This window comes from Bombina bombina, chromosome 3 (genome assembly GCF_027579735.1).
Source record: "Bombina bombina isolate aBomBom1 chromosome 3, aBomBom1.pri, whole genome shotgun sequence".
Lineage (NCBI taxonomy): Eukaryota > Metazoa > Chordata > Amphibia > Anura > Bombinatoridae > Bombina > Bombina bombina.
Genome location: NC_069501.1, coordinates 288,041,043 through 288,068,987, shown reverse-complemented (window position 1 = coordinate 288,068,987; position 27,945 = coordinate 288,041,043). Strand labels below are relative to the sequence as shown.

Sequence of the window (27,945 nt, the reverse complement as noted above, 5' to 3'; positions counted from 1 at the left end):
AAAATAACAAAGCCCCCCAAAATAAAAAAATTCCCTACCCTATTCTACATTAAAAAAGTTCAAAGCTCTTTTACCTTACCAGCCCTTAAAAGGGCCTTTTGTGGGGCATGCCACAAAGAATTCAGCTCTTTTGCCTGTAAAAGAAAAATACAACCCCCCCCAACATTAAAACCCACCACCCACATACCCCTAATCTAACCCAAACCCCCCTTAAAAAACCTAACACTACCCCCCTGAAGATCATCCTACCTTGAGTCGTCTTCACTCAGCCGAGCCACCGATTGAACTGAAGAGGAGATCCGGAGTGGCAGAAGTGATCCTCCAAGGGGCGCTGAAGAAGTCTTCCATCCGATGAAGTGATCCTCCAAGCGGCGCTGAAGAAGTCTTCCATCCGGGTGATGTCATCTTCCAAGCGGCGCTGAAGAAGTCTTCCATCCGGGTGATGTCATCTTCCAAGCGGGGTCTTCAATCTTCTTTCTTCAGGATCCATCTTCATCCCGCCGACGCGGAACATCCTTCTTTCCCGACGGACTACCGACGAATGAAGGCTCCTTTAAGGGACGTCATCCAAGGTGGCGTCCCTTCAATTCCGATTGGCTGATAGGATTCTATCAGCCAATCGGAATTAAGGTAGGAAAAATCTGATTGGCTGATTGAATCAGCCAATCAGATTAAGCTCGCATTCTATTGGCTGATCGGAACAGCCAATAGAATGCAAGCTCAATCTGATTGGCTGATTGGATCAGCCAATCGGATTGAACTTCAATCTGATTGGCTGATTCAATCAGCCAATCAGATTTTTCCTACCTTAATTCCGATTGGCTGATAGAATCCTATCAGCCAATCGGAATTGAAGGGACGCCATCTTGGATGACGTCCCTTAAAGGAGCCTTCATTCGTCGGTAGTCCGTCGGGAAAGAAGGATGTTCCGCTTCGACGGGATGAAGATGGATCCTGGAGAAAGAAGATTGAAGACCCCGCTTGGAAGATGACATCGCCCGGATGGAAGACTTCTTCAGCGCCGCTTGGAAGATGACATCGCCCGGATGGAAGACTTCTTCAGCGCCGCCTGGAGGATCACTTCATCGGATGGAAGACTTCTTCAGCGCCCCTTGGAGGATCACTTCTGCCGCTCCGGATCTCCTCTTCGGTTCCATCGGTGGCTCGGCTGAGTGAAGACGACTCAATGTAGGATGATCTTCAGGGGGTAGTGTTAGGTTTATTTAAGGGGGTTTGGGTTAGATTAGGGGTATGTGGGTGGTGGGTTTTAATGTTGGGGGGGTTGTATTTTTCTTTTACAGGCAAAAGAGCAGTTTTCTTTGGGGCATGCCCCACAAAAGGCCCTTTTAAGGGCTGGTAAGGTAAAAGAGCTTTGAACTTTTTTAATGTAGAATAGGGTAGGGATTTTTTTTATTTTGGGGGGCTTTGTTATTTTATTAGGGGGCTTAGATTAGGTGTAATTAGCTTAAAATTGTTGTAATATTTTTTAAATGTTTGTAACTTATTTTTTTTATTTTTTGTACTTTAGTTAGTTTATGTAATTGTATTTAATTGTAGTTATTTGTAGTTAATTTATTGAATTAATGTAATGATAGTGTAGTGTTAGGTTTAATTGTAACTTAGGTTAGGATTTATTTTACAGGTAATTTTGTATTTCTTTTAGCTAGGTAGTTATTAAATAGTTAATAACTATTTAATAACTATTCTAACTAGCTAAAATAAATACAAAGTTACCTGTAAAATAAATATAAATCCTAAAATAGCTACAATGTAATTATTAATTACATTGTAGCTATCTTAGGGTTTATTTTACAGGTAAGTATTACGTTTTAAATAGGAATAATTTATTAAAGTATAGTGTAGTGTTAGGTGTAATTGTAACTTAGGTTAGTTTTTATTTTACAGGTAAATTTCTCTTTATTTTAGCTAGGTAGCTATTAAATAGTTAATAACTATTTAATAGCTATTGTACCTAGTTAAAATAAATTGAAAGTTGTCTGTAAAATAAAAATAAATCCTAAGATAGCTACAATATAATTATGATTTATATTGTAGCTATCTTAGGGTTTATTTTATAGATAAGTATTTAGTTTTAAATAGGATTTAGTTAATAATAGAAATATTATTTAGATTTATTTAATTAATATTTAAGTTAGGGGGGGTGTTAGGGTTAGTGTTAGACTTAGGTTTAGGGGTTAATAAATTTATTACAGTGGCGGCGGTGTAGGGGGAGGCAGGATAGGGGTTAATAAATTTATTATAGGTGGCAACGGTGTAGGGGGGCAGATTAGGGGTTAATAAGTTTAATATAGGTTGCGGCGGGGTCCGGGAGCGGCGGTTTAGGGGTTAAACTATTTATTTAGTTGCGGCGAGGTGCGGGATCAGCAGGATAGGGGTTAATAACTTTATTATAGAGGGCGGCGGTATAGGGGGGCAGGATAGGGGTTACTAGGTATAATGTAGGTTGCGGCGGTGTCCGGGAGCGGCGGTTTATGGGTTAATACATTTATAAGAGTTGCGACGGGGTCTAGGAGCGGCGGATTAGGGGTTACTAACTTTATTGAGTTGCGGGAGGCTCCGGGGGCGCCGGTATAGGGGGTAGAACAGTGTAGTTAGTGTGGGTGCTTAGTGACAGGCTAGCAATAAAGCTGTAAAAAAGCCGAAGAGCAGCGAGATCGGATGAGTGATAACTATCACAGTCCGCTGCTCATCGCCCCGTACTTGGTGCGCGGCTTTTTGACAGATTTATTGATAACTTAGGCAATTTTTTCAGGTCCGCGGCGACAAAGGTAGGGGAGCTTAGGCGGGCGTATTGGGCCGGCGAAGGCAGGAAAGTTGACACGTTGATAACTACCCCCCATAGTGTTTATGCATCTTGAGCACTAAATGACAGTAGTTTTGCAAAAAAAACCCACCTTTGAACACTAGATAGCAGTAGTGTTTTTGCACAAAGTATAACTTTGTTAAAAGCATTCTTACAAAACTGCTGCCATATAGAGCTACAAACATGTGCATGCTACCTATCTATATATACTGATATTGAAAAAATGCGAACAGCTGTATTTCTTGTTTTTTTTTTTAATAAACTTACACCTAGATTACGAGTTTTGCGCTAAACAGGGTTCGAAACGAACGCAACAAAAGTTGCATTACTTCACACTGCCATTACGAGTTTTTGAAAAGCCTTCTTGTGCATGCGATATGGTGGCGTTAAGCTCCATATCGCAGAAAATCCAAGAGCTGATTTGACGTGCTCGTGCACGCTTTCCCAATAGACATCAATCTGGAGAGAGTGTTAGAAAAAAAACTAACACATGAAGAGTGTTAGAAAAAAAACTAACACATGAAGCGCGGAATGAAAAGCTCTGTAACGCAACCCCATTGATGTCTATGGAAAAAAAAAGTTAAACCTAACACCCTAATATAAACCCCAAGTCTAAACACCCTTAATCTGCCGCCCATGACATCGCCGACACCCAAATAAAGTTATTAACCCCTAATCTGCTGCTCCTGACATTGCCACCTCTAATAAAAGTTATTAACCCCTATTCCGCCGCTCCCCGACATTGCTGCCACTAATAAAAGTTATTAACCCCTATTCCGCCGCATTCCAACAACGCTGCCACTATAATAAATGTATTAACCCCTAAACCTCTGGCCTCCCACATCACCTCCACCAAATAAACCTATTAACCCCTAAACCGCCAGCCCCCCACATCGCAAAAAACTAAATTAAACTATTAACCCCTAAAACCTAACAACCCCCTAACTTTATATTAAAATTACCATATCCCTAGCTTAAAATAAATAAAAACTTACCTGTGAAATTAAAAAAAAAACTAAGTTTAAACTCTAAATTAACCTAACATAATTATTATACTAAACTATTATACTAAAATTAAAATAACTACCAATTAAAAAAACTAATTACACATTAAAAAAAAAACTAACACTACTAAAAAAATATGTCTAAAATTAAAAAAATACAAAATACGAAAATATGAAAAATAAACACTAAATTACTAAAAAAATAACAAACGAAATGATCAAAAATAAAAACAATTACATTTAATCTAATAGCCCTATGAAAACAAAAAAGCCCCTCGCCCAAAATAAAAAAAAACTCTAGCCTACAATAAATTACCAATAGGGCATTGCCCTAAAGAAATCAGCTCTTTTACCTGGAAAAAAATACAAAGACCACCCAACAGTAAAACCCACCACCCAACCAACCCCCCAAAATAAAAAATCCTAACTCTAACAAAAACCTAAGATACCCATTGCCCTGAAAAGGGCATTTTCTAAAGTCCGGACATCCATCCTCATCCAGGCGGCGAGAAGTCTTCATCCAGGCAGCACGGAGCGGATCCATCCTTGAAGACATCCGGCGCGGAGCGTCCTCTTCATACGGTCATCGCCGTACACTGGATCTTCAATGTAAGAGAGCCTTTTTAAAATGGTGTCCCTTGCATTCCTATTGGCTGATTTGATTCTTGAAATTCAAATCAGCCAATAGGATGAAAGATTCTGAAATTCTATTGGCTGATTTGAATAGCCAATAGAATTTCATTAGCTCTCATGCTATTGGCTGTTTTGAACAGCCAATAGGATTTCAGTAGCTCTCATCCTATAGGCTGATTTGAATTTTAAGAATCAAATCAGCCAATAGAAAGAGACTTCCTGCTGGAGGCGGAGCACACAGGTAGCACAGGTGTTAGCTCCCGCTCCAAGTACGTGCTGCTTGGAGAGAACCAACCACCAGCGGTTTGCAGAATTTTCCTTGGCCGTGGAAACCATACTCTGGCCCGGATCTTGGATCCTGTGATCCCGCAACAGAAGTCCCTCAAAGCAGCTTGAGTGGTGCTTGTTGGCTGAAGCACACTGCTTACTTTACCCAGACACCTGGACATACAGCAACTTGTTTACTATATATAGTTTCAATAAACAGTTAAGGCGGTCTGTGTCTGACATTTCCAGGTGAAATCAAGTGCACTGGGTCTATACCGCACATATATGAACTTCCTCAGACACCACTATCTGACAGGTGCGGTGGACAGATATACAGGGCTTGGTCCCTGGTTGGTTTAGAAACAGATTCGTACTTGTGCTACTTACCCTTTGTGGGGATCCCGCTTATCCGGTCCTGGTACCTGGTTGCTGTCCCCAGTGCATACGGACGACACGAGGCGGAGGAGTACAGAAGGGGGTGCAGCGCCTCTTGACGTCGGAACCTGCTGTCAAGTGTTGGAAAGAACCTGGAAGGGCAATCGAGCTGACTTACCCACCCACGCCTGTTGCGGCCCCTCGCGAAGTAACGCTGGAGCGTTAAGTCAGGTAGAGTCCATGTGGGCTTGCAGGCCACCAGTGTGGGCGGATGTTTTTTCCTTTGGGTCTTCTTGCGAATCACTTCCGGAGAATAGCGAACACCGGATTCAGCGTGCCCCGCACGGCTCCCTGGCGCAGCGGTGTGTCCCGGGGTGTTGGGATTGGAGTCTGCCGTTGGAGGGTCCGGTTGACCGCTATTCGCCTCTTTGAAGCACAACCTGGTCTGTGAAGTTGCTGGGGTTTGGCCCCGTCTACATGCTGGCATACACGCTGTGAGAAGGCTGTTGTCGGAGCACTGCTGTGGCAGGTGGAGTACACATAAAAGTTGGAGCGGACAGACCGAAATTTGCATGATATGATATGCCTTTGAACGGTTCTCAGAACTTTTGAAGTTGACCCTGCTGGGGGTATATCTTGTGTGGACTGGGTCACTGGATAAACCACTACAACATCCTTGACCTCAGATAAATTTAGTTATGTGCTAATACTGAGAAAATACGGGATATACTGTGGGGCAGTGGAACTCTATCTGGACTTCTATGTTATATTAAAAAAGTCGTTTTAAGATTGATCCAGAAGGAAGCAACTGCCTTTGTTAAAACTGTGAACAGTTTATTATAAGTCTTTTTAGGTTGCCTATAAGATTTAAATTGCTAGATTGTTAGTCTAGGTATATTACAGAATATATTTTCTGTTTAATCAATAAGGATATAAGTTCTATCTGCCAGAACATTTTAGTTATACAACAGCAACTGTAGCCAAGGTTATATAAGGTAACTTAATCACAGTCTTTTTCCTTTTTACATCAGACAGTATTGCTGTTCTTAGAAGGAATCTCCTGAGGCAGATACTACAGTATTCCTACAAGAAAGACTTTCACTATTTGCATTGAGGTTTAGGCCTTAGTCTTTAGCCTTTATTGAACTGTGAAAAGTTTATTACAAGTCTTTTCAGGTTGCTTATAAGATCTAAACGACTTGATTGTGGGTTGTGTCATATTTCAGAGTACCTTATCTGTTTATTCAAGTTTTATCTGTCAGAATACCTGAATTATACTATAGTAACTGTAGCAAGGGCTATATAAGGTAATTTAATCACAGCTTTTTTTTCTTTTACCAATTGAGAGTATCGCTGGTTTCAGGGGGAATCCCTTGAAAGTAGATAGCCCAGCATCACTATAGGGAAGGTCTACACTATTAGCATTACAGATTAGGCCATAGTCCTCACAAAACACAAATTGGTTTGTGCTTTGGATCATTTCTGTTAGTTTTAAAGGAGCACATATACCAGGTATTTGCACAGAATTTAGAGGTACCTGTAAAGTCAGGGATATATATTAATATTGAGTAATACGGAAGTGTATGTGGGGTCTGGATAGATGTAATATAATACATTTCCTGAAGTTCTCTATTTGAGAGATCTCCCATACGTAGCTTTGGGTCTGCCTTTTGACACAATTTGCCCGGTACAAGGACTATAGACATAGCCTGGCACATATACACACTAATAGAGGCTGATTAGTGTAAGCTCCGTTTCTCTTCATATAAACACACTTATTATAAACTCACTTAAGGTCATAGATTAGTGTGCACATAGCTATAGGTGTTGGTAGATCATACAACAAAAGTCCAATCAATATAGGGTGTGCAAGGTAATTGATTGCTGACAGGAATAATTGAGATTTTAAATTTTTGCACGTAACATATTATTTGGAAATTCACATAAGGACACAGGTTAGTGTCGCAGTCAGTTATAGGTTAGGTAAATCCTTATGATAGAACTATTTTTTTTCTTTCCTGTTTTTTGTGCGCATTTATTAGCAATTTCAGTCTCCAATAGGCAGTAGTATATGGATAGATTTATGCACCAAAAGGGCTCTCCCTCTATTATGCCTCCTAAATCCAAGGATAAGAGGGGGGGGGCAGCAGGACGCTTGACTCTAGCATCGATACCCCCTTAGATAAAAGCTCTCCTTCCTTAATGGGTAGTAATATGGCAGAGTTTGCAGCTGAGGTGGCAAAAATTTTAACCCCCCCAATTTGAGTCTGTTAAATCGGAAATTAGAACCGAAATTTCAAATCTCACTGTAGAAGTTAGACAATTTTCCACAAGGCTTGAGGAAGCCGAAAACAGGATTTCGGATTTAGAGGATAGATTTAACATACAGGAGCCCATTACAGAATCACATAGAAAAATGATTGCATCTTTGCAAGCTAAGATCGAAGACCTTGAGGATCGCTCAAGACGAAATAATCTGAAAGTGATAGGCCTCCCAAAAACATCAGAGTTTCAAGACCTGATGGCCTTTGTCTCTACAACGCTACCTCAGGTTTTGCAGATTCCAGCCCCTGCTGTCCCTTTTCAGATAGAGAGGGCTCACAGGATAGGGTCGCGTAGAGAATCTAATGAGGGTAATAGACTCAGACCAATGATATTTAAATTCCTCAATTTCCAGGATAAGATGCTATATCTAAAGCACTATAGAAAATGTAATCCCTTGGTATTCGGCTCTTATAGACTGCTAATCTTTCAGGATTTCTCATCAGAAACCCTGGCTAAGAGAAGAGACATGTCGTTTTTCTATGGCAGATTACAGAAAGGGAATTATAACATTAAATTGATTTATCCTGTGAGATTGGTAGTTATGAGAGACGGCAAATACCTTACATTAAACAACGTTGTGGAAGCAGAGACTTTCTGCAGAGGAGGGGTCCCATAAAGTAGTAAGCAAGGAGTAATGCCTTAATTTTTTGTTTTTTTAGGGGATTGTTATGCAGATGAATCACTGTAAGATATATATTTTTTTTTTCTATCTCCTCCTTCCCTCCTCCCGACCCTGTCGTCCAGTCGCGTCCGTCGGCCATCTTCACACCACACAGTTAAAATTTGATGGGAGGCAAATTAAATTTACTGTCCTGGAATGTGGGGGGCGTAACCTCCCCAATCAAACGTAAATCCATAATCAAACACTTGGGAAGGTTTCAGCCCGATATAGTCTTGCTCCAAGAATTACACCTTAAGCCCCAAGAGTTTCCCAAACTTAAATCTAAATGGGTGGGGGAGGTTGTCGCAGCTCCATCCTCATCCAGAAAAAGAGGGGTGGCCATATTATTGAACAAAAATTTGGATTATCATATGGATAATATGGAAGTAGATCCTGACGGGCGGTTTTTAATAATGGAAATTGAGGTTAATAAGATACACTATGTATTATGTAATATCTATGGTCCGAATCAAATAGATCATAACTTCTGGTCTGGACTAACACTTAAACTACATACATTTATAGGTCGTAATTTAATTATTGCTGGGGATCTTAATCTACTCGCAGATACCACGTTAGATAATTAAAAAAAAAGGTCACTTAAGGCGAGATGTAGGAAGGTTCGAATCTTCCATAAGTTGTGTGCACAATTGGGTCTAGTAGATATTTGGCGTTCACAGAACCCGGATAGTCGCACATTTACATGCATGTCACAAGCCCAGCAGGCGCTGTCCAGGATCGACTACTTCCTCATTTCAGATTCTCTCCTCAGTTGGAACTGGACTTCGCGAATTGAAGACATTGTAATCTCGGACCATGCTGTCATCTCATTGTCATGCAATACGGCAATAAGAAATCTTGGCGGTAATCGTTTCCTCTTTTCTAAATTTTTAAATAATAACACGAGTTTCCAAAACTGGCTACGATTGAAGTGGGCAGACTATTCCAGAAATAACAGGAACTATTTAGATAAGATTGAGGTATTCTGGGAAGCATCCAAGGCGGTTTTGCGTGGGGAGATAAAATCCTACATTATCTCCTTGAAAAAGAAATGCACTCAGGTTGGTAGGCAGTTGGCAAATCAAGTCAAGAACGCATATAGAGCCTATATTAATAATCCCACCAAGCATTATTGGGAGATATATGTAAATGCTAAGACAGTGCGTGACATACATATAAAACAAAATATTTTTCAGAAAACTCTAGTTGTTCCCAGTATTTTGCTGCCGCGAACATCTCATTAATTTTGAAAAAGGGCAAGGACCCCGAGTCACCTAATTCCTACAGGCCCATATCAGTCCTCAACACGGACTATAAGATTTTGTCCGCCATTCTTGCTAACCGTTTGAAACCATGCATTGGTAGCATAATACACGGGGACCAATCTGGTTTTATGCCAGGACGAAACCCGGTAAGAAATATGCGGAAATTGCTAATACTTATTGAGTCCTATTGGAATAGATACGAGCTCCTCAATCATCATAAGATCACGGATAAAGCAATTTTAACGGTGGACGTGGAGAAGGCATTTGACCGTGTCAGCTGGGATCATTTGTTCTTCTCCCTTGATCAATTTGGCTTGTCAGGACAGTTTAATGACTATATTAGACTAATCTATAGTGCCCCGACATCTGCAGTGATTATTAATAATGCTTTATCTCAACGACTGACCATGCACAGAGGTACCAGGCAGGGATGTCCACTTTCCCCTCTTTTGTTCAACATCAGTTTAGAACCTTTGGCTATATTATTGCGCCAGGAGCTAGAGGATATTTCATTGGCAGGGGAGAAACATGTTCTGCTTCTTTATGCAATGATGTACTTTTATTTTTATCTAATCTCAGGCTAGCATTACCAATCTTGCAAGGTATTATTCTAGATTTTGGGGAGATATCAGGTTATAAGATAAACACCACAAAATCAGAACTTCTGTGGTTGCAAAAAGAATCCACACCTACCACAGATCATCCGTTTCTGGAAGTCTTACAAATCTCATACTTAGGTTTGAGATTATCATGCAACCCGGCGGAATGGGATAATGCAAATTATGTGGATTGCCTGGAACAATACTGTAAAAAACTTGAGGAGTGGTCTGCCTATATCCCTTTCGGCACGAGTGATGCTGATTAAATCAGTTATTTTTCCTAAATTTCTATATATTTTACAGAATATTCCGTTATTTCTGCATAAAAAAGACATCGCTAAGTACAATAAAGCATGTGCGCGCTTTTTATGGAAAGGTTCTAAACCAAGAATTGCATGTCATCGACTTATGAACAATAAGCTGGCAGCGGGTCTTGCTCTCTCTAACATCCAGGCTTACAATCTAGCTTGTATTTCTAGATTTGCGATAGACTGGTTAACGGAAAAGGAGCAAATTTCCTCCTTTACCTGGGAATCAGGGTTGGTTGCTCCCTTTTATCTGAAGGCTTTACTGCATTGTCCATTGACTATGCTACCATCTAACATTTTCTATTTATCCATGATTAAGAATGTCATAGTGGCATGGCAGAAATTGTGTAGTATTCTAGAGTGTCCCGCACATGTCTCAAACTACTTATCTATCTGTGGCAATCCTAACTTTATACCAGGGTTGTCTAATCGGATCTTTAAGGAATGGGAGATAAAAGGCTTGAAATCTTTGGGGCAGATCCTGGGAAATGCAGGTCTGCCAGTAACGTTTGCAGAATTAGCGCAGAATTTTGATTTGGGGACACGTGAGTTTTATGCTTACTTGCAAGTCAGGCATTACCTGCAAGAACTACTTTGCAATTTTGGAAATAACTGGTTATTAGGGGACATTCAGGCCAGGCTAACCATATATGCATCCGGTGTACATGCAATCTCTCCATTATATTTACTCATAACGCAAAAGCCATCCAACATTCAAGTTATCGATATGACAGTAAAATGGTCCCCCTATTTTCCAGATATAGATGAGCAGACTATTATTAACAGTTTTAAGATAGCACAACAAAGTTGGGTTCCAACTATATGGAGAGAATCTCAAATCAAAATAGGTCTACAGAGGTATCTCACACCGGATCTGTTATCCAAATGGTATAAGACAAATATTCTCTGCTCTAGATGTTCTGCAATAAAGGCGGATTTATTTCATTGTCTGTGGGCATGTCCCAAAATTATCCAATATTGGAAGAAGATAGCTTACTGGATGAATACAATCCTACAGTTGGACCACCAACTAAAGCCTATCGAGATTTTTTTCTTGGTAAATTATCAAGGCACAATTAAAAATTATAGTCTCATAAACACAATCATATTAACGGGACGCATTCTTATCCTTAAACTATGGAAGGCGCGAGAGGCACCCCAGATATCCCACTTCAAAAAAGCTTTATTAAACCAGTTTACTATAGAGCAATTTAATATTCCTTACCCTCATGAAGACCATTTATCCACTTTCTTTAAGAAGTGTGAAACTTTTGTTAGGTCCCTGTCTCTGGCATGCCAAAGAAAGGTGATAAAACCATTTCGTGAATCCGAGTTTATACTGACAAATATATATGCAGGCCACTTCCCCAGAAGCTGGGTAGAAGGTCACGAGTGATGTTTGGGGGGCAGGCGGGGGCCTGGGCGGTCGGGCCGGACGGAGGAGGGTCGTTCTTTTCTTTTTTTTTTTTTTTTCTCTTTGTTTTTGTTTTGTTTCTGTTCTTTTCATATGTGTGTCAGGTGTTGTAGGAAATGTTTATGCTTTATAGAATAAGGGTATAAAGCAACCATTATATGATAGTATAAGGTTATTATCTTAAGGCATAGGAACAAATGAGTTTCGAAACTAGCATGGTTTTTGTGATGCTTTGGTATTGTATCTATATAAATTGTATACCATGACGTGCCTTGCAAGATTGTACACGTTCTACTTGAATTTCTTTGTATTTTTTGTACTTTTAATGCAATAAACGAAAAATTTGTATAAAAAAAAAAAAGAAATGCAAGGGGCGCCAGATGTCTTCAAGGATGGATCCGCTCCTCCCCGCCAGGGTGAAGATAGAAGACTTTGCCTGGTTGAAGACTTCTTGCCGTCTGGATGAGGATGGATGTCTGGACTTCAGAAACTGTGAGTGGATCTTCGGGGGTTAGTGTTAGGTTTTTTTGTTTTTTTTTAAATGTTTTTTTTTTTTTTTAGATTATGGTTTTGGGCTTTATGCTCTTAGAGTTAGGTTTTTTATTTTGGGGGGTTGGTTGGGTGGTGGGTTTTACTGTTGGGGGGTCTTTGTATTTTATTCCAGGTAAAAGAGTTGATTTCTTTAGGGCAATGCGCTACAAAAGGTCCTTTTAAAGGCTATTGGTAGTTTATTGTAGGCTAGGATTTTTTATTTTGGGGGGGCTTTTTTATTTTTTTAGGGATATTAGATTAGGTGTAATTGTTTTTTATTTGTGATAATTTCGTTTGTTATTATTCGTAATTTAGCGTTTGTTATTTTTCGGAATTTAGTATTTTTTATTTATTTGTAATTTAAGACTTTACGTTTTTTTAGTAGTGTTAGTTTTTTTAATGTGTAATTTAGTTCTTTTAATTGGTAGTTATTTTAATTTTAGTATACTAGTTTAGTATAATAGTTATGTTAGGTTAATTGTTAGTTTAAACTTAGTTTTTTTTAATTTCACAGTTAAGTTTTTATTTATTTTAAGATAGGGATATTGTATTTTAATTTAAAGTTAGGGGGTAATAGGTTGAAGGGTTAATAGTTTAATTTATTAGTGGCGATGTGGGGGGCTGGTGGTTTAGGGGTTAATAGGTTTATTTAGTAGTGGCGATTTGGGGGCTGGCAGTTTAGGTGTTAATAGGTTTAGTTAGTGGCGGCAGTGTTAGGGAGCGGCTGAATAGGGGTTAATAACTTTATTATAGTGGCGGGGATGTGAGCGGGCGGCAGATTAGGGGTTAATAAGTTTTAAGTAGTATTTTCGATGTGGGAGGGTGGCGGTTTAGGGGTTAATAGGTAGTTTATGGGTGTTAGTGTACTTTGTAAAAGTTTAGTTATGAGTTTTGTGAAACATTTTTGTTACACAAAATCCATAACTACTGCTTTCAGATGGCGGTATGGATCGTGTCGGTATAGGCTGTAACGCAAGCATTTTAGCCTCACCGCACAACCTGTAATACCAGCGCTATGAAAATCCCACGCAAAAACGTCATTTGTTTGAGTCGGGATTGACGTTGGGTCACAGGCTAAAATGCTTGCGGTATAGCTATACCGACACAACTCGTAATGGCTGTGTTACTGTTTTTACGCTGAAATTGCCATTTTTTCAGCGTTAAAACTGTAACGCACAACTCATAATCTAGGTGTTAGTAATCACAATCATTCTGAGTCGAAAACAGCCAAGATTGTTAAATCTCCATTTTCCCACAAAGAGGTCACTGAAATCCCATATGGTTAATGAAGTCTGTGTTTGTTTAGCAGTTGGATAGAGATGTGTTTATGCTATGTGTTAAACCATCTGAATACCATTTGTATGTAGGCATGATGGGTATACTGGATATGCTTGATGAATGAGGGCCAGGTTACAGGTGAAGTGTAAAAATTGTGCTTTCGCAAGCACAATATTTGCGCTCCACTCAGTAATACCGGCACACACAAATGTGCACTAGTATTACAAGTAAAGTGCAATGTGAACGCAACCTCGCGTTCGCATTGCATGGAAGATTTGCGTTCAAAATAGCGTGCTTTTATAGGCGCCAATGGGAGCCTCGTTCTGATTGCCGATAGACACAGTACAGAACCTAGCACAGCGAAGGGAGTAAGTCGTGCAGCGTTGCGCAGCATATTTAAATATTTATGTATATGAATATATACATATATATTTACGTGTTTAAACGTGTATATACCCAAGGGTAATGGGGGAAACCAGGCGTGGACTCCTTGCCCAGTTTGCTTAGAGGAATATGGCTGCACCTCACTGATGAGGCCCATAGGAGGCCGAAACGATCATTTGGGGTTGTCATGTTCCTTGTTCAGAGGAGAATTGCCTGGTATTTCAGGGCTGGACTGACCTTACTTGGCAGGATTAGACTGATATACTTCAGGAAAGTTTTCCCCTGTGAAAAGCACACTGGTCTAAAAGAGGCTGCTCCTGGGTCGTAAATCGCCATAAAACTAGCTGATGAGCTGTTGTTTGTTCCTGGTAGAGTGCTTCTCTCGTTGTATGCAAATATACACATATTAACACAAAAATATATATGTATATAAGCATATACATATATATTTTTTAGTTTAAACACAGACCCCCATAGACCGCAATGTAAGGGTACTGTTTAGTGCCGTTTTTTTCTAACACTCCATATCCCTTCACTTTAGCCCCTTATAAATGCTTCCTATAGTTATTTTTATTATTTTTTTAAAAATAAAGATGCTCATATTTTAGTTTATTTTTAATAAAGGAACTAGACACTTTATTTTGGGGCCAATTGGAGGACATTATTTTCATTAACCAGAGATCTGATTTCTGGTTAATGAATTTGATCGCAAAGAGCTACTGCAAGCTCGTGGTAGCATTAACCAGCCACTTGTAATGGCTGGTTATTAAACTTGCTCCTATAAACGGGCAGATTTACTTTGTAATCATTTACTGTTTACGGGCATACGTTAAAATTGCGCTCACCTTGTAATCTAGCCCTTAATATTTTAAAAATATATATTTTAATTATTTTTTAATTCATTAAAATACTTTATTTAACAATGTAGCAAGATTTTCATCTAAAATCGAGAGGAACACTATGGGAAATTATTTAAATAAGAAGAAAATGATTGCAACTTATCTTTTAAAACGGGATTTTAATAGTTCTTACACTGTAAATCGTCACTGCTATGTGATCAGGGTTAAAATATCAGCAAAAGTTCCAAAACCTAACTGTACAGAGCTAGGTTTGTCTTTGCCGGATATATATCTTCGAGAAAATTTGTGCTTCTGCAAGCTCAATATTCGTGCTCAATTTTTCTTTCATGTAATTAGCAAGAGTCCATAAGCTAGTGACGTATGGGATATACATTCCTACCAGGAGGGGCAAAGTTTCCCAAACCTCAAAATGCCTACATATACACCCCTCACCACACCCACAATTCAGTCTAAAAATATTGAATCGTTATGTAAGAATACCAACATTCAAAATGGTGACTATAAGGACTATTCTGCCTTTTGTTCAGCAAGGGCATTATATGTCTACAATAGACTTACAGGATGCATATCTTCATATTCCAATTCATCCAGATCACTATCAGTTCCTGAGATTCTCTTTTCTAGACAAGCATTACCAGTTTGTTGCTCTTCCATTTGGCCTAGCAACAGCTCCAAGGATCTTTTCAAAGGTTCACGGTGCCCTTCTATCTGTAATCAGAGAACAGGGTATTGCGGTATTTCCTTATTTGGATGATATCTTGGTACTTGCTCAGTCTTTACATTTTGCAGAATCTCATACGAATCAACTTGTGTTGTTTCTTCAAAGACATGGTTGGAGGATCAATTTGCCAAAGAGTTCCTTGATTCCTCAGACAAAGGTAACCTTTTTGGGTTTCCATATAGATTCAGTGTCCATGACTTTGTCTCTAACAGAAAAAAGACGTCTGAAATTAGTTTCAGCTTATAGAAACCTTCAGTCTCAATCGTTCCCTTCGGTAGCTTTGTGCATGGAAATTCTAGGTCTCATGACTGCTGCATCGAACGCGATCCCTTTTGCTCGTTTTCACATGAGACCTCTTCAGCTTTGTATGCTGAATCAATGGTGCAGGGATTATACAAAGATATCACAATTAATATCCTTAAATCCCAAAGTTCAATCTTCTCTGACTTGGTGGTTGGATCACCATCGTTTAATTCAAGGGGCCTCTTTTGTTCGTCCAACCTGGACTGTGATCTCAACAGATGCGAGTCTTTCAGGTTGGGGAGCTGTATGGGGATCTCTGACAGCGCAGGGGGTTTGGGAATCTCAGGAGGCGAGATTACCAATCAACATTTTGGAACTCTGTGCGATTTTCAGAGCTCTCCAGTTCTGGCCTCTTCTGAAGAGAGAATCGTTTATTTGTTTTCAGACAGACAATGTCACAACCGTGGCGTATGTCAATCATCAAGGAGGGACTCACAGTCCTCAGGCTATGAAAGAATTATCTCCGATACTTGTATGGGCGGAATCCAGCTCTTGTCTAATCTCTGCGGTTCACATCCCAGGTATAGACAATTGGGAAGCGGATTATCTCAGTCGCCAGACGCTACATCCGGGCGAATGGTCTCTTCACTCAGAGGTTTTTCTTCAGATTGTTCAAATCTGGGGTCTTCCAGAAATAGATCTAATGGCCTCTCATCTAAACAAGAAACTTCCCAGGTATCTGTCCAGATCCAGGGATCCTCAGGCGGAAGCAGTGGACGCGTTGTTGCTTCCCTGGAATTATCAACCTGCTTATATCTTTCCGCCTCTAGTTTTTCTTCCAAAAGTAATTTCCAATATCCTAATGGAGCGTTCGTTTGTACTGCTGGTGGCTCCAGCATGGCCTCACAGGTTTTGGTATGCGGATCTCGTTCGGATGGCCAGTTGCCAACCTTGGACACTTCCGTTAAGGCCAGACCTTCTATCTCAAGGTCCATTTTTCCATCAGGATCTCAAATCATTAAATTTGAAGGTATGGAGATTGAACGCTTTATTCTTACTCATAGAGGTTTCTCTGACTCAGTGATTAATACTATGTTGCCGGCTCGTAAATCTGTATCTAGGAAGATTTATTACCGAGTCTGGAAGACTTACATTTCTTGGTGTTCTTCTCATAAATTCTCTTGGCATTCTTTTAGAATTCCTAGAATTTTACAATTTCTTCAGGATGGTTTGGATAAGGGTTTGTCTGCAAGTTCCTTGAAAGGACAAATCTCTGCTCTTTCTGTTCTTTTTCACAGAAAGATTGCTAATCTTCCTTATATTCATTGTTTTGTACAGGCTTTGGTTCGTATCAAGCCTGTCATTAAGTCAATCTCTCCTCCTTGGAGTCTTAATTTGGTTCTGAGGGCTTTACAGGCTCCTCCGTTTGAACCTATGCATTCTCTGGATATTAAATTACTTTCTTGGAAAGTTTTGTTCCTTTCGGCCATCTCTTCTGCTAGAAGAGTTTCTGAGTTATCTGCTCTTTCTTGTGAATCTCCTTTTCTGATTTTTCATCAGGATAAGGCGGTGTTGCGGACTTCATTTAAATTTTTACCTAAAGTTGTTAATTCTAACAATATTAGTAGAGAAATTGTTGTCCCTTCATTGTGTCCTAATCCTAAGAATTCTCTGGAGAGATCTTTACATTCTTTGGATGTGGTTAGAGCTTTGAAATATTATGTTGAAGCTAATAAAGGTTTCAGAAAGACTTCTAGTCTATTTGTTATATTTTCTGGTTCCAGGAAAGGTCAGAAGGCTTCTGCCATTTCTTTGGCATCTTGGTTAAAGTCTTTGATTCATCATGCTTATGTGGAGTCCGGTAAGTCCCCGCCTCAAAGGATTACGGCTCATTCTACTAGGTCAGTTTCTACTTCCTGGGCTTTCAAGAATGAAGCTTCTGTTGATCAGATTTGCAAAGCAGCAACTTGGTCTTCTTTGCATACTTTTACTAAATTCTACCATTTTGATGTTTTCTCTTCTTCTGAAGTAGTTTTTGGTAGAAAAGTACTTCAGGCAGCTGTTTCAGTTTGATTCTTCTGCTTATTATTTCATTTTGATTTGGGTTGTGGATCTTTTTCAGCGGAATTGGCTGTCTTTATTTTATCCCTCCCTCTCTAGTGACTCTTGCGTGGAAGTTCCACATCTTGGGTATCTGCTATCCCATACGTCACTAGCTCATGGACTCTTGCTAATTACATGAAAGAAAACATAATTTATGTAAGAACTTACCTGATAAATTAATTTCTTTCATATTAGCAAGAGTCCATGAGGCCCACCCTTTTTTTGTGGTGGTTATGATTTTTTTGTATAAAGCACAATTATTCCAATTCCTTATTTTTGATGCTTTCGCTCCTTTCTTATCACCCCACTTCTTGGCTATTCGTTAAACTGAATTGTGGGTGTGGTGAGGGGTGTATTTATAGGCATTTTGAGGTTTGGGAAACTTTGCCCCTCCTCGTAGGAATGTATATCCCATACGTCACTAGCTCATGGACTCTTGCTTATATGAAAGAAATGAATTTATCAGGTAAGTTCTTACACAAATTATGTTTTTATACTGTGCCTGTTAACGTGCACCTATATTACAAGTTGAAAGTAAAAAGAATGTGACTTTACAGCTTCCTCCTTGTGCTCAAAAGGACGCAATGTGCAATTGTGATCGCATAATCGCATTTCCCGATAGACTTTAATGGAGCCTCGTTTTCAATGCGAAAAATAACAACCACAGCTTGCTCAACCCTGATCACAACAACAAATATATGTCTATGAATCTATACATTTATATGTATGTGTTTATATGTGTATATATGTTTTGAAATACATATATACACATATAAATACATAAATATATATGTATACATTCATATACATATATATATATATATATAGACATACAAATATGAATAAATGTGTTCCTATGGATCCCTATTTAAAAGCACTTTCGGACCATTTTTTTTTCTAACACCTAACTATGGGCCCTTATAGCTTTTTTTGTACAATTTTTTTAAATAAAAATGTATATACAGTTTTAATATGAGTGTTACTGTACTGTTACATGTATTTTTGAGTCTGAGGTTGCGGTGTATACTTGTGAGTAAAATGCGATTGCATTCTTGCGGACGCATTTACTTCCAACTTGTAATATCAAGGTTGTTTTTAACATGCACCCAAAAAGGCACATTTTTGCCTCAACCCAAGTGCACATAGATTTGTGCTCTTACTGTAAACTATCCCTTAGTCTTAATTTCAAATAAGTAGCAGAACTTTTTTGACACATTTCAAAGTTAGTTCCATCTTCCTGCCCCTGAATCATGTGACAATCATATACATATCTACTGGGAATTCTCGCACATGCTCAGTAGTAGCTGGTGCCTCAGAAAGTGCATATAAACAAATGTGCATATTTTGATAACAAAAGTAAATTGGAAAGTTGTTTAAAAGTTGTTTAAAATTGCATTCTCCATCTGCATTATGAAAGTTTATTTATTTATTTATTTTTAAACAGTTTTTATTGAGTTTTATAAATTTACATAATAATATCAAGATACAAAATATAAAGTCAAAGTTTAGCAAACAAACAGATGAGGGAAATTACATTGGTTACTGTCATCAATTTCACTTTTGCTAAATTATATCATATCTACAATACATAATAACCCTAGACCTTCCCCTTAGTTCAGGGTTAACAATATTATGTAGCTAACAATAAGGATTGACTATAGCCAATACAAGTAAAACACAACAAGACAAAACATGACCCTTTCATAGTAACTGATTGATTAAAATCTACCTAAGGAAAGGTGAGGTTTTAAAGCTTTTAATATCATGTTTTATAACTAAAATTAAGGTAAGAGCAAAATAATATGGAAAGGAAGAAGCCCCATCAGAAGATCCTTCTATTAATAATACCATAGCATGGTCCAAGATGCCCAATGCTGTGACCTGCACCAATTTCACCTGTAATAATAACTTTCACAGTACCATTCAATTTTACGCACATTTATCATCTTATATGGACTGAAATAAAAACATTATCAATCGAATAAACCAGTGGCATTATGGGGGCTTGTCTGGGTTATGGTCAAGTATGGCCGCTATACTGAAAGAGTTTTTACATTCCGCTGTGTAACCCATCAAACACTAACTTGTGTTTGAGAAGATAGTGGATATCAAGCTGAATTGCGACCTATTAATATTTCTGCAGCTCAGGGACTCAAGACCAGACAGTCGAGGATTTTACCGATACCTTTCCTATTCTTTGTTGAAGAGATACCTAGGTAGCTGTCTGGAAAACTACATGGAAGGAAATTGTCCTACCATCTAGGGCTCTTGCAAAAGTGCTTACATATAGTGCTTCAGAAATGTGCATGCTCCTGAGCTTACGTTCCTGCTTTTCAAGAAAAGATACCAAGAGAATAAAGAAAAGTTGATAATATAAGTAAATTAGAGAGTTATTTAAAATTGCATGCTCCATCTGAATCACAAAAGAAACAAAATTGGGTTTCATGTCCCTTTTCATGATTCAAGCAAAGCATACACTAATAAACAACTTTCTTATTTACTTCTAGTATCTCACTTGATTTGTTTTATTGGTATCCTTTGTTGAAAATCATACATAGATAGGCTCAGGAACAGCAGTGCACTACTGGGAGCCAACAGCTGATTAGTGGCTGCACATATACTGTATGTCTCCCAGTAGTACATTGCTGCCCTTTCAACAAAGGATACCAAGTGAAATAAGCAGATATAGAAGTAAATTGGAAGGTTGTTTAACATTGTATGCTCTATCTAAAACATTAAATAAACATTTTCAATTGCATGTCCATTTAATAGTATCACAACTAATTTTAATTTTAGCTAATTAATAGTGATTAATGATAATTCAGTCTCTATTAATTTTTTTTATGGAAGAATGTTCTTTTGTAGAATGACTGGGGGTTACTAGTTTATTTCACATTAAATAATTCAGAAATGATGATCAACATACCAGTTTGTGTTTAATGATACAGGACAACTATTTGATAAATTAACTTCAGTACTCAGTTGCTTGAAGTATAAATAGATTTCATATATTGTAAATAAAAACTAAAACCTCACAAATGTGTTATATGTTGCTTATGTACATTTTGCTTTTACAAGATTCTTACCTGTTTGGCATTTCCAACCCAAAATGTAAGGTGATGGAAGCTTAGGAATCTCCCCCTTTCATGCTGAGATATCAGAAAAAAATACAGCACATTAGATAAGTTACTTCATGTATTTCCTTCAATTCAAATACTTTAGAAAATATATTGTAATTAGTTTTCTTTGTATAGACAAAATAATTTATCATCAAGTCATAACATTTTGTTAAAGGTTAGTTTTAGTTTAAATGTATTAAAGATAAAGATGTTTACTTTTAGATCAATTAAAATTACTTTAGTTGTGTATCTTTTGGTTTCAGTGAATATACTATGATTATTCCATTTTTGGAGTGTGTGTATATGTGTGTATGTGTTTGTGTGTGCTCGTGTGTATATGTATATAATATATATATATATATATATATACACACAGAAAGAAGCACACAACGAACAACTGGCTCAATACTATTGTTAGCCTGTTCTATGGCGATTTACCACCTGGGTCCAGCTTCTTTTAGCCCAGTAATGCTTTTCACAGGGAAGAACTTTCCTGTAGTATATCAGTCTGATCCCGCCTATTATGGTCAGTCCAGCGCCGAAATACCAGGCAATTCCCCTCTGAACAAGGAACTTAGCAACCCCAGACAATCATTTCGGCCTTCATTGGGCCTCGTCAGGGAGGTGTAGCCATATTCCTCTAAGCACACTGAGCAAGGAGTCCACATCTGGTTTCCCCTTTTTTCCCATTGGGAGACTAAATACACACAGAGAGAAGCACACTCACGGGAACGAACAACTGGCTCAATACTATTGAGATTTACCACCTGGGCGCAGCTTCTTTTAGCCCAGTAATGCTTTTCACAGGGAAGAACTTTCCTGTAGTATATCAGTCTGATCCCGCCTATTACGGTCAGTCCAGCGTCGAAATACCAGGCAATTCCTCTCTGAACAAGGAACATAGCAACCCCAGACGATCGTTTCGGCCTTCATTGGGCCTGGTCAGTGAGGTGTAGCCATATTCCTCTAAGCACACTGAGCAAGGAGTCCACGTCTGGTTTCCCCTTTTTTTTCCCATAGGGAGACTAAATACACACAGAGAGAACCACACTCACAGGAACAAACAACTGGCTCAATACTATTGTTAGCCTGTTCTATGGCGATTTACCACCTGGGTGCAGCTTCTTTTAGCCCAGTAATGCTTTTCACAGGGAAGAACTTTCCTGTAGTATATCAGTCTGATCCCGCCTATTACAGTCAGTCCAGCGCCGAAATACCAGGCAATTCCTCTCTGAACAAGGAACATAGCAACCCCAGACGATCGTTTCGGCCTTCGTTGGGCCTCGTCAGTGAGGTGTAGCCATATTTATCTAAGCACACTGAGCAAGGAGTCCACGTCTGGTTTCCCCTTTTTTTTTTTTTCGAAACGATCTTCTCGGGTTGCTGTGTTCCTTGTTCAGAGAAGAATTGCCTGGTATTTTGGCACTGGACTGACCGTAATAGGCGGGATTAGACTGATATACTACAGGAAAGTTCTACTCTGTGAAAAGCATTACTGGGCTATAAAGTTGCACCCAGGTGGAAAATCGCCATAGAACAGGCTAACAATGGTATTGAGCCAGTTGTTCGTTCCTGTGAGTGCACTTCTCTCTGTATGTATTTAGTCTCCCTATGGGAAAAAAGGGCAACCAGACGTGGACTCCTTGCTCAGTGTGCTTAGAGGAATATGGCTACACCTCACTGACGAGGCCCAATGAAGGCCGAAACAATCATCAGGGGTTGCTGTGTTCCTTGTTCAGAGAAGAATTGCCTGGTATTTTGGCCCTGGACTGACCGTAATAGGCAGGATCAGACTGATATACTACAGGAAAGTTCTACTCTGTGAAAAGCATTACTGAGCTAAAAAGTTGCACCCAGGTGGTAAATCGCCATAGAACAGGCTAACAATAGTATTGAGCCAGTTGTTCGTTCCTGTGAGTGCACTTCTCTCTGTATATATATATAATGGAAGAAGTTGGAGGACACAACATAGCAAAGTCGACGTTTCGTCTGTTCTAGACAGCCTTTTTCAAGACAATCTTACTGTTTAGAATATAATGGCTGAAAACGCCATGAAAACGCCATGATTCAGGATACAAGTGTGACACTATGTTGTGAAATACATAAATAAAAAATAAATATTTTTGGATAAGACCTGTGAATGCCCTCCCACTTTTTCCATTGCATATCCTGATTTGAGGAGTCACCTGGGCAATTCATTGATGAAAAGGGAGTGAGTGCATGTCTCTTTTGGATGAGATATATATATATATATATATATATATATATATATATATGCGTGTATGTGTTTGTGTATATACATGTGTGTGAGTATATGTGTGTGTGTGCTTGTGTGTATATATGTGTGTGTGTGTGTGTGTGTGTATATATATATATATATATATATATATATGTGCGTGTGTTTGTGTGTAGACATGTGTGTGTGTACATGTGTGAGTGTGCTTGTGTGTATATATAAGTGTGTGTGCTTGTGTGTATATATGTTTGTGTGTGTTTGTGTATATACATGTGTGTGAGTATATGTGTGTGTGTGCTTGTGTGTATATATATGTGTGTGTGTGTGTATATATATATATATATATATATGTGCATGTGTTTGTGTATATACATGTGTGTGAGTATATGTGTGTGTGTGCTTGTGTGTATATATGTGTGTGTGTGTGTATATATATATATATGTGCGTGTGTTTGTGTGTAGACATGTGTGTGTGTACATGTGTGAGTGTGCTTGTGTGTATATATAAGTGTGTGTGCTTGTGTGTATATATGTGTGTGTGTGCTTGTGTAAAATTCCCTCAAACCTCTCCTCTCATCCTTCTCCCCTTTTCCTGCCCTGACCAATCTTTCTGCCACTATAATTGCAACCTTACATTCCGTCCTTGACAATTCGGCCCCTCTTACCATAGCTTGGAAATCACACTCTCATCCTCAGCCCTGGCATACTATTCTGACACTGTACCTATGCAGATGTTCCCGTACTGCGAAGCGGCACTGGAGAAAATCTCGGAATTCAGCTGATTTCCTTCATTACAAATTCATCTTGAACTTCTACTTTCTGCCCTTAATCTCTATAAGCAACATTACTTCTCTACTCTTATCTCTACTCTTTCTTCAAACCCAAAACGTCTGTTCTCCACTTTCAATATTATTCTCCGTCCACCCGACCTCCTAATACAACTTCTCTGTCAGCTCAAGACTTTGCCAGCCACTTCAATAACAAAATCTACTCCATCAGAAACAAAATCAGCTCTCAACATACTTCCATTCTCTCACCCCTCAAACGCTTTCAAAGCCAGATTTCTTTATTTAAGATCTGTGCATTTTCACAAGAAGACATCCAGCTCAGAAAATAGCCAAATGCTGCTGGGGCCGCCATATTCGGCATTTATTTGCTTCCAAATAGTCTAAATGCACATGCATAATACCCAACATTCTCATATTTTGTTGAATTACAACTTATACAAAATACATCTAGAGTTCTGATGCAAAACACACGTAGTTAGCCAATCACAAGAGACAAATGTTTGCAGGCACCAATCAGCCGCTAGCTCCCACTAGTGTAGGATATGTGCATATTATTTTTCAGTAAGGGATACTAAGAGAACACAGCACATTTAAAAGTGAATTTAAAAGTGTCTTAAAATGACATGCTCTATCTGAATCATGCAAGTTTAAGTTTTACTTTCCTATCAATTTAAGCTATATTAGTTGTTTTGAAAAGGGGAAAATACACAGCATTGGCGTCTACCAGTCATGACTTAGGAATAGATCTATCAATATGCGGATGGACAAGATTCTCATGTTGTGAACCTGTCTTAATTTCATGATAAATTGTGGGGCACATTTGTTCCTCATATTTACCATTGCACAAGTAAATGCTCGACAAATTGTGTGACAGAATGGCTGTCAATCATCATTCATCTGCAAGTTGGAGGAGAGGGTTTAGGAAGCAGTGGTTTAAACTGCTGCTTCATAAATATCAAATGGGCAAAGCTGCAACCAATCTGAACTTTCACATCATGATAAATAAAGCCCTAAGAAATGTGCTGCTACATCCCAGTCTCTGTTGGGCAAACCAGCTTTCATGGATCTGCTTGTGAGCCTGGCTTCTGAAAATTCCTTGTCTGCTAGAGGATACTTCAGTTGTTTTTTGTTGTTGCCATTAACAGTTCATTTTCCTTTTAATCTTCAAGATGCTTTTTAATCTGAAAATAATCTTAAAATAGGTCAAATGAGTAGTATTGTTACCTTTTCTCCTTTATCTGTATAACTTGTCTGAAACAGAATAGAAAGAAACATTTTTTAAATTTTTCCTATTTAATGTTCTGGATCATTTTAAATTTAGAAACACAATTGACAATTCAAATACAAAAATGATGTTTTACCATGTAATAACCTATCAGATTATAGTATTAACAGACAGATAGATTGATTGATCAAATAAGTGGTTAATAAGTATCGCTAATATATTCTAGTAGGCCTATATATTCTAGTAGGCCAATATATTCTAGTAGGCCAATATATTCTAGTAGGCCAATATATTCTAGTAGGCCTATATATTCTAGTAGGCCTATATATTCTAGTAGGCCAATATATTCTAGTAGGCCAATATATTCTAGGCCTAAACAAACAGGTAGATTTTTAAACAACACACTTCCATGAATATACTATCCAAGAATACGTATGAACTGCTTTAAAGAACAAACTAATTTTACACAATCTTAAAAAGGAATTAAAAAAAAAACATTAAAAAGAGGTTTCCAAAATTCATATGATTCTATGTATACAAAATTTTACTCCATATCCAGAATGATTTAGCATAATTATCTAAAGCCAATATCATTTAATTATTTAACAATCACATATAATTAGGATAAAAAGTAGTGTTCCCATATTTCTATTACTGTATATTATCTATATATTATTTGATTCTTTAAAAACTAAAATATACCACACGCTCAGGAATGTTAAACTATATTTATTTTTCAAGCCCTGTTACACATAGCTGGCAGAGATTATATAATGTAATGGAAATCAGCATTTATCTATAATCTTTATAAAACAACTTGCATTATGTAACATTCTTACATTGTGTTAGCATCATGGTTTATACATACTACATTTCAGATTATTTACACAAGTCATAGTTTCACAGCCACAATGCACACTTCCTGACTGATGTTTTGAATGGTCCAGATTTAGAAAACTTTATTACAGTAGTAATAATTATATATCTGGCTTTATGAATGCAGTTAACAACATGTCAAAACACAGATAGATAGATAGATAGATAGATAGATGATAGATACTAAAAGTGATGATGGCTAATATAGAAAACAACAGTACTGTATTATTATTTTTCAAAGGGACATGACAGAGCATACAATTTTTAACAACTTTCTCGTGTACTTATTTTATCAAATTTATTCTCTTGGTATCCTTTGCTAAAGGAGCAGCAATGCACTACTGGGAACTAGTTGAACACATCAGATGTGCCAACGACAACAGGCATATATATATATAGCCACTAATCAGCAGCCAGTTCCCGGTAGTTCATTACTGCTTATTAGCCTATCTAGGCATGCTTTTCAACAAAATTGTTTAAAACTGTATGCTCTAGCTCACTGGTTTTCAAACCTGTATATCTGACTTGAGCACTGGTGAAATAATCTGCTGATTAGTAAACGTGGTTATTTTACCTGCTCTCACACAAGGTAATCCTGAAAACCTGACCTGTTAGGTTAGGTAGACTGTCCCTTTAGGGAGGCCCTAAAGGGACAGTCTACACTAATATATATATGTATGTGTTTATATATGCATGTGTTTATATACGCATGTGTTTATATATGTATGTGTTTATATATGCATGTGTTTATATATGCATGTCTTTATATATGCATGTCTTTATATATGTATGTGTTTATATATGCATGTGTTTATATATGCATGTGTTTATATATGTATGTGTTTATATATGTATATATTTATATATGTATGTGTTTATATATGTATGTGTTTATATATGTATATATTTATATATGTATGTGTTTATATATGTATGTGTTTATATATGTATGTGTTTATAATACAGGGGGCAGAGGTGGTAAACATTTACTTTTATTAGTATCAGTTTAATTACCAAATCTTTCAGGATATTGCTACTGTACATAGCTATCTGTGAAGGATAAATATCTGTGTAATGTAACTGTAGTAGATTAGACTTGTTGCCCACAACTGCTTGCTATTGCCTACCCTAACAAATGATGTATTTGAATAATGTGCACATGCCAGTATTCCATATGGACAGCTACCTTTGTAGGTATTAACTGCAGTATCGTCTGTTGTGAAGATGTGCACTGTGTTAGTAGAGCATTTTTATTATTATATATTAAGTATTTTTATGGCTATTTGTTTAGGATTCTAGAGTGCATTTAATATCAGCTCAATATTATTTTAAATTTTTGAAAATATGTACTTACCATTGTGGAAAGGTAATACCTCTAGAGAGTTAATCAGGCTTGTGGTAGTCAGAATACAAATAATTGAAAAGAACAATGTAGACTCAAGTATAAAACCTTGAAGGGCCAAAATGATTGGCTATCTAAAAAACACCCTATAACCGCCCCTGGCTCCCACCACAAAATAAATAAATTCTGCAGTGAGTTTAACTGTTCCAGGTCCCTCACCTTTTCCCTTTACTCCTAAAAAGCAGACTTTGATCAGTTGTGTAATCCACTACATCACTAATAACAAAAAACAAAACAATGTGCCAAATTGCTTGCTACACTCGAAATATATTATAATATATAATTATAAATATACTGTAAATATAAATATATATATATTTGGAATTGCAGGTAATTCACAGTTCTTGTGAAACTCAGAATTGCTGTACTAATAAACAAGGAATAAGGCTCTCAGTTTTCTGAAATGTATAGTATGCTTAATTTTTCTGAAGAGAATCCTGAAACAAAAATAAAAAAAACAGTGACTTTGGGGAGAGTTTTCATTCAGCAACTTACGCAAGAGTC

The 27,945-nt window shown here is 37.9% G+C and overlaps 1 protein-coding gene across 2 annotated transcripts in view; it reads right to left on the bottom strand.

Annotated features, from left to right (window-relative positions):
• LOC128653202 (4-hydroxyphenylpyruvate dioxygenase) overlaps nucleotides 1–27,473 on the bottom strand; it is a 156,076-nt gene extending 128,603 nt beyond the window's left edge. The window contains exons 1-3 of one of the 2 annotated variants that reach the window (XM_053706347.1): nucleotides 27,394–27,473; nucleotides 25,163–25,189; nucleotides 20,882–20,944 (exon numbers count right to left, since the gene is read on the bottom strand). In XM_053706347.1, the coding sequence (XP_053562322.1) occupies nucleotides 20,882–20,944; nucleotides 25,163–25,189; nucleotides 27,394–27,396 (93 nt within the window). In that variant the 5' untranslated portion in view covers nucleotides 27,397–27,473. Of the gene's footprint in view, nucleotides 1–20,881; nucleotides 20,945–24,775; nucleotides 25,100–25,162; nucleotides 25,190–27,393 lie in introns of those variants that run through there. The other variant, XM_053706349.1, reaches the window with a different exon arrangement.
• Nucleotides 27,474–27,945: the final 472 nt, after the last annotated feature.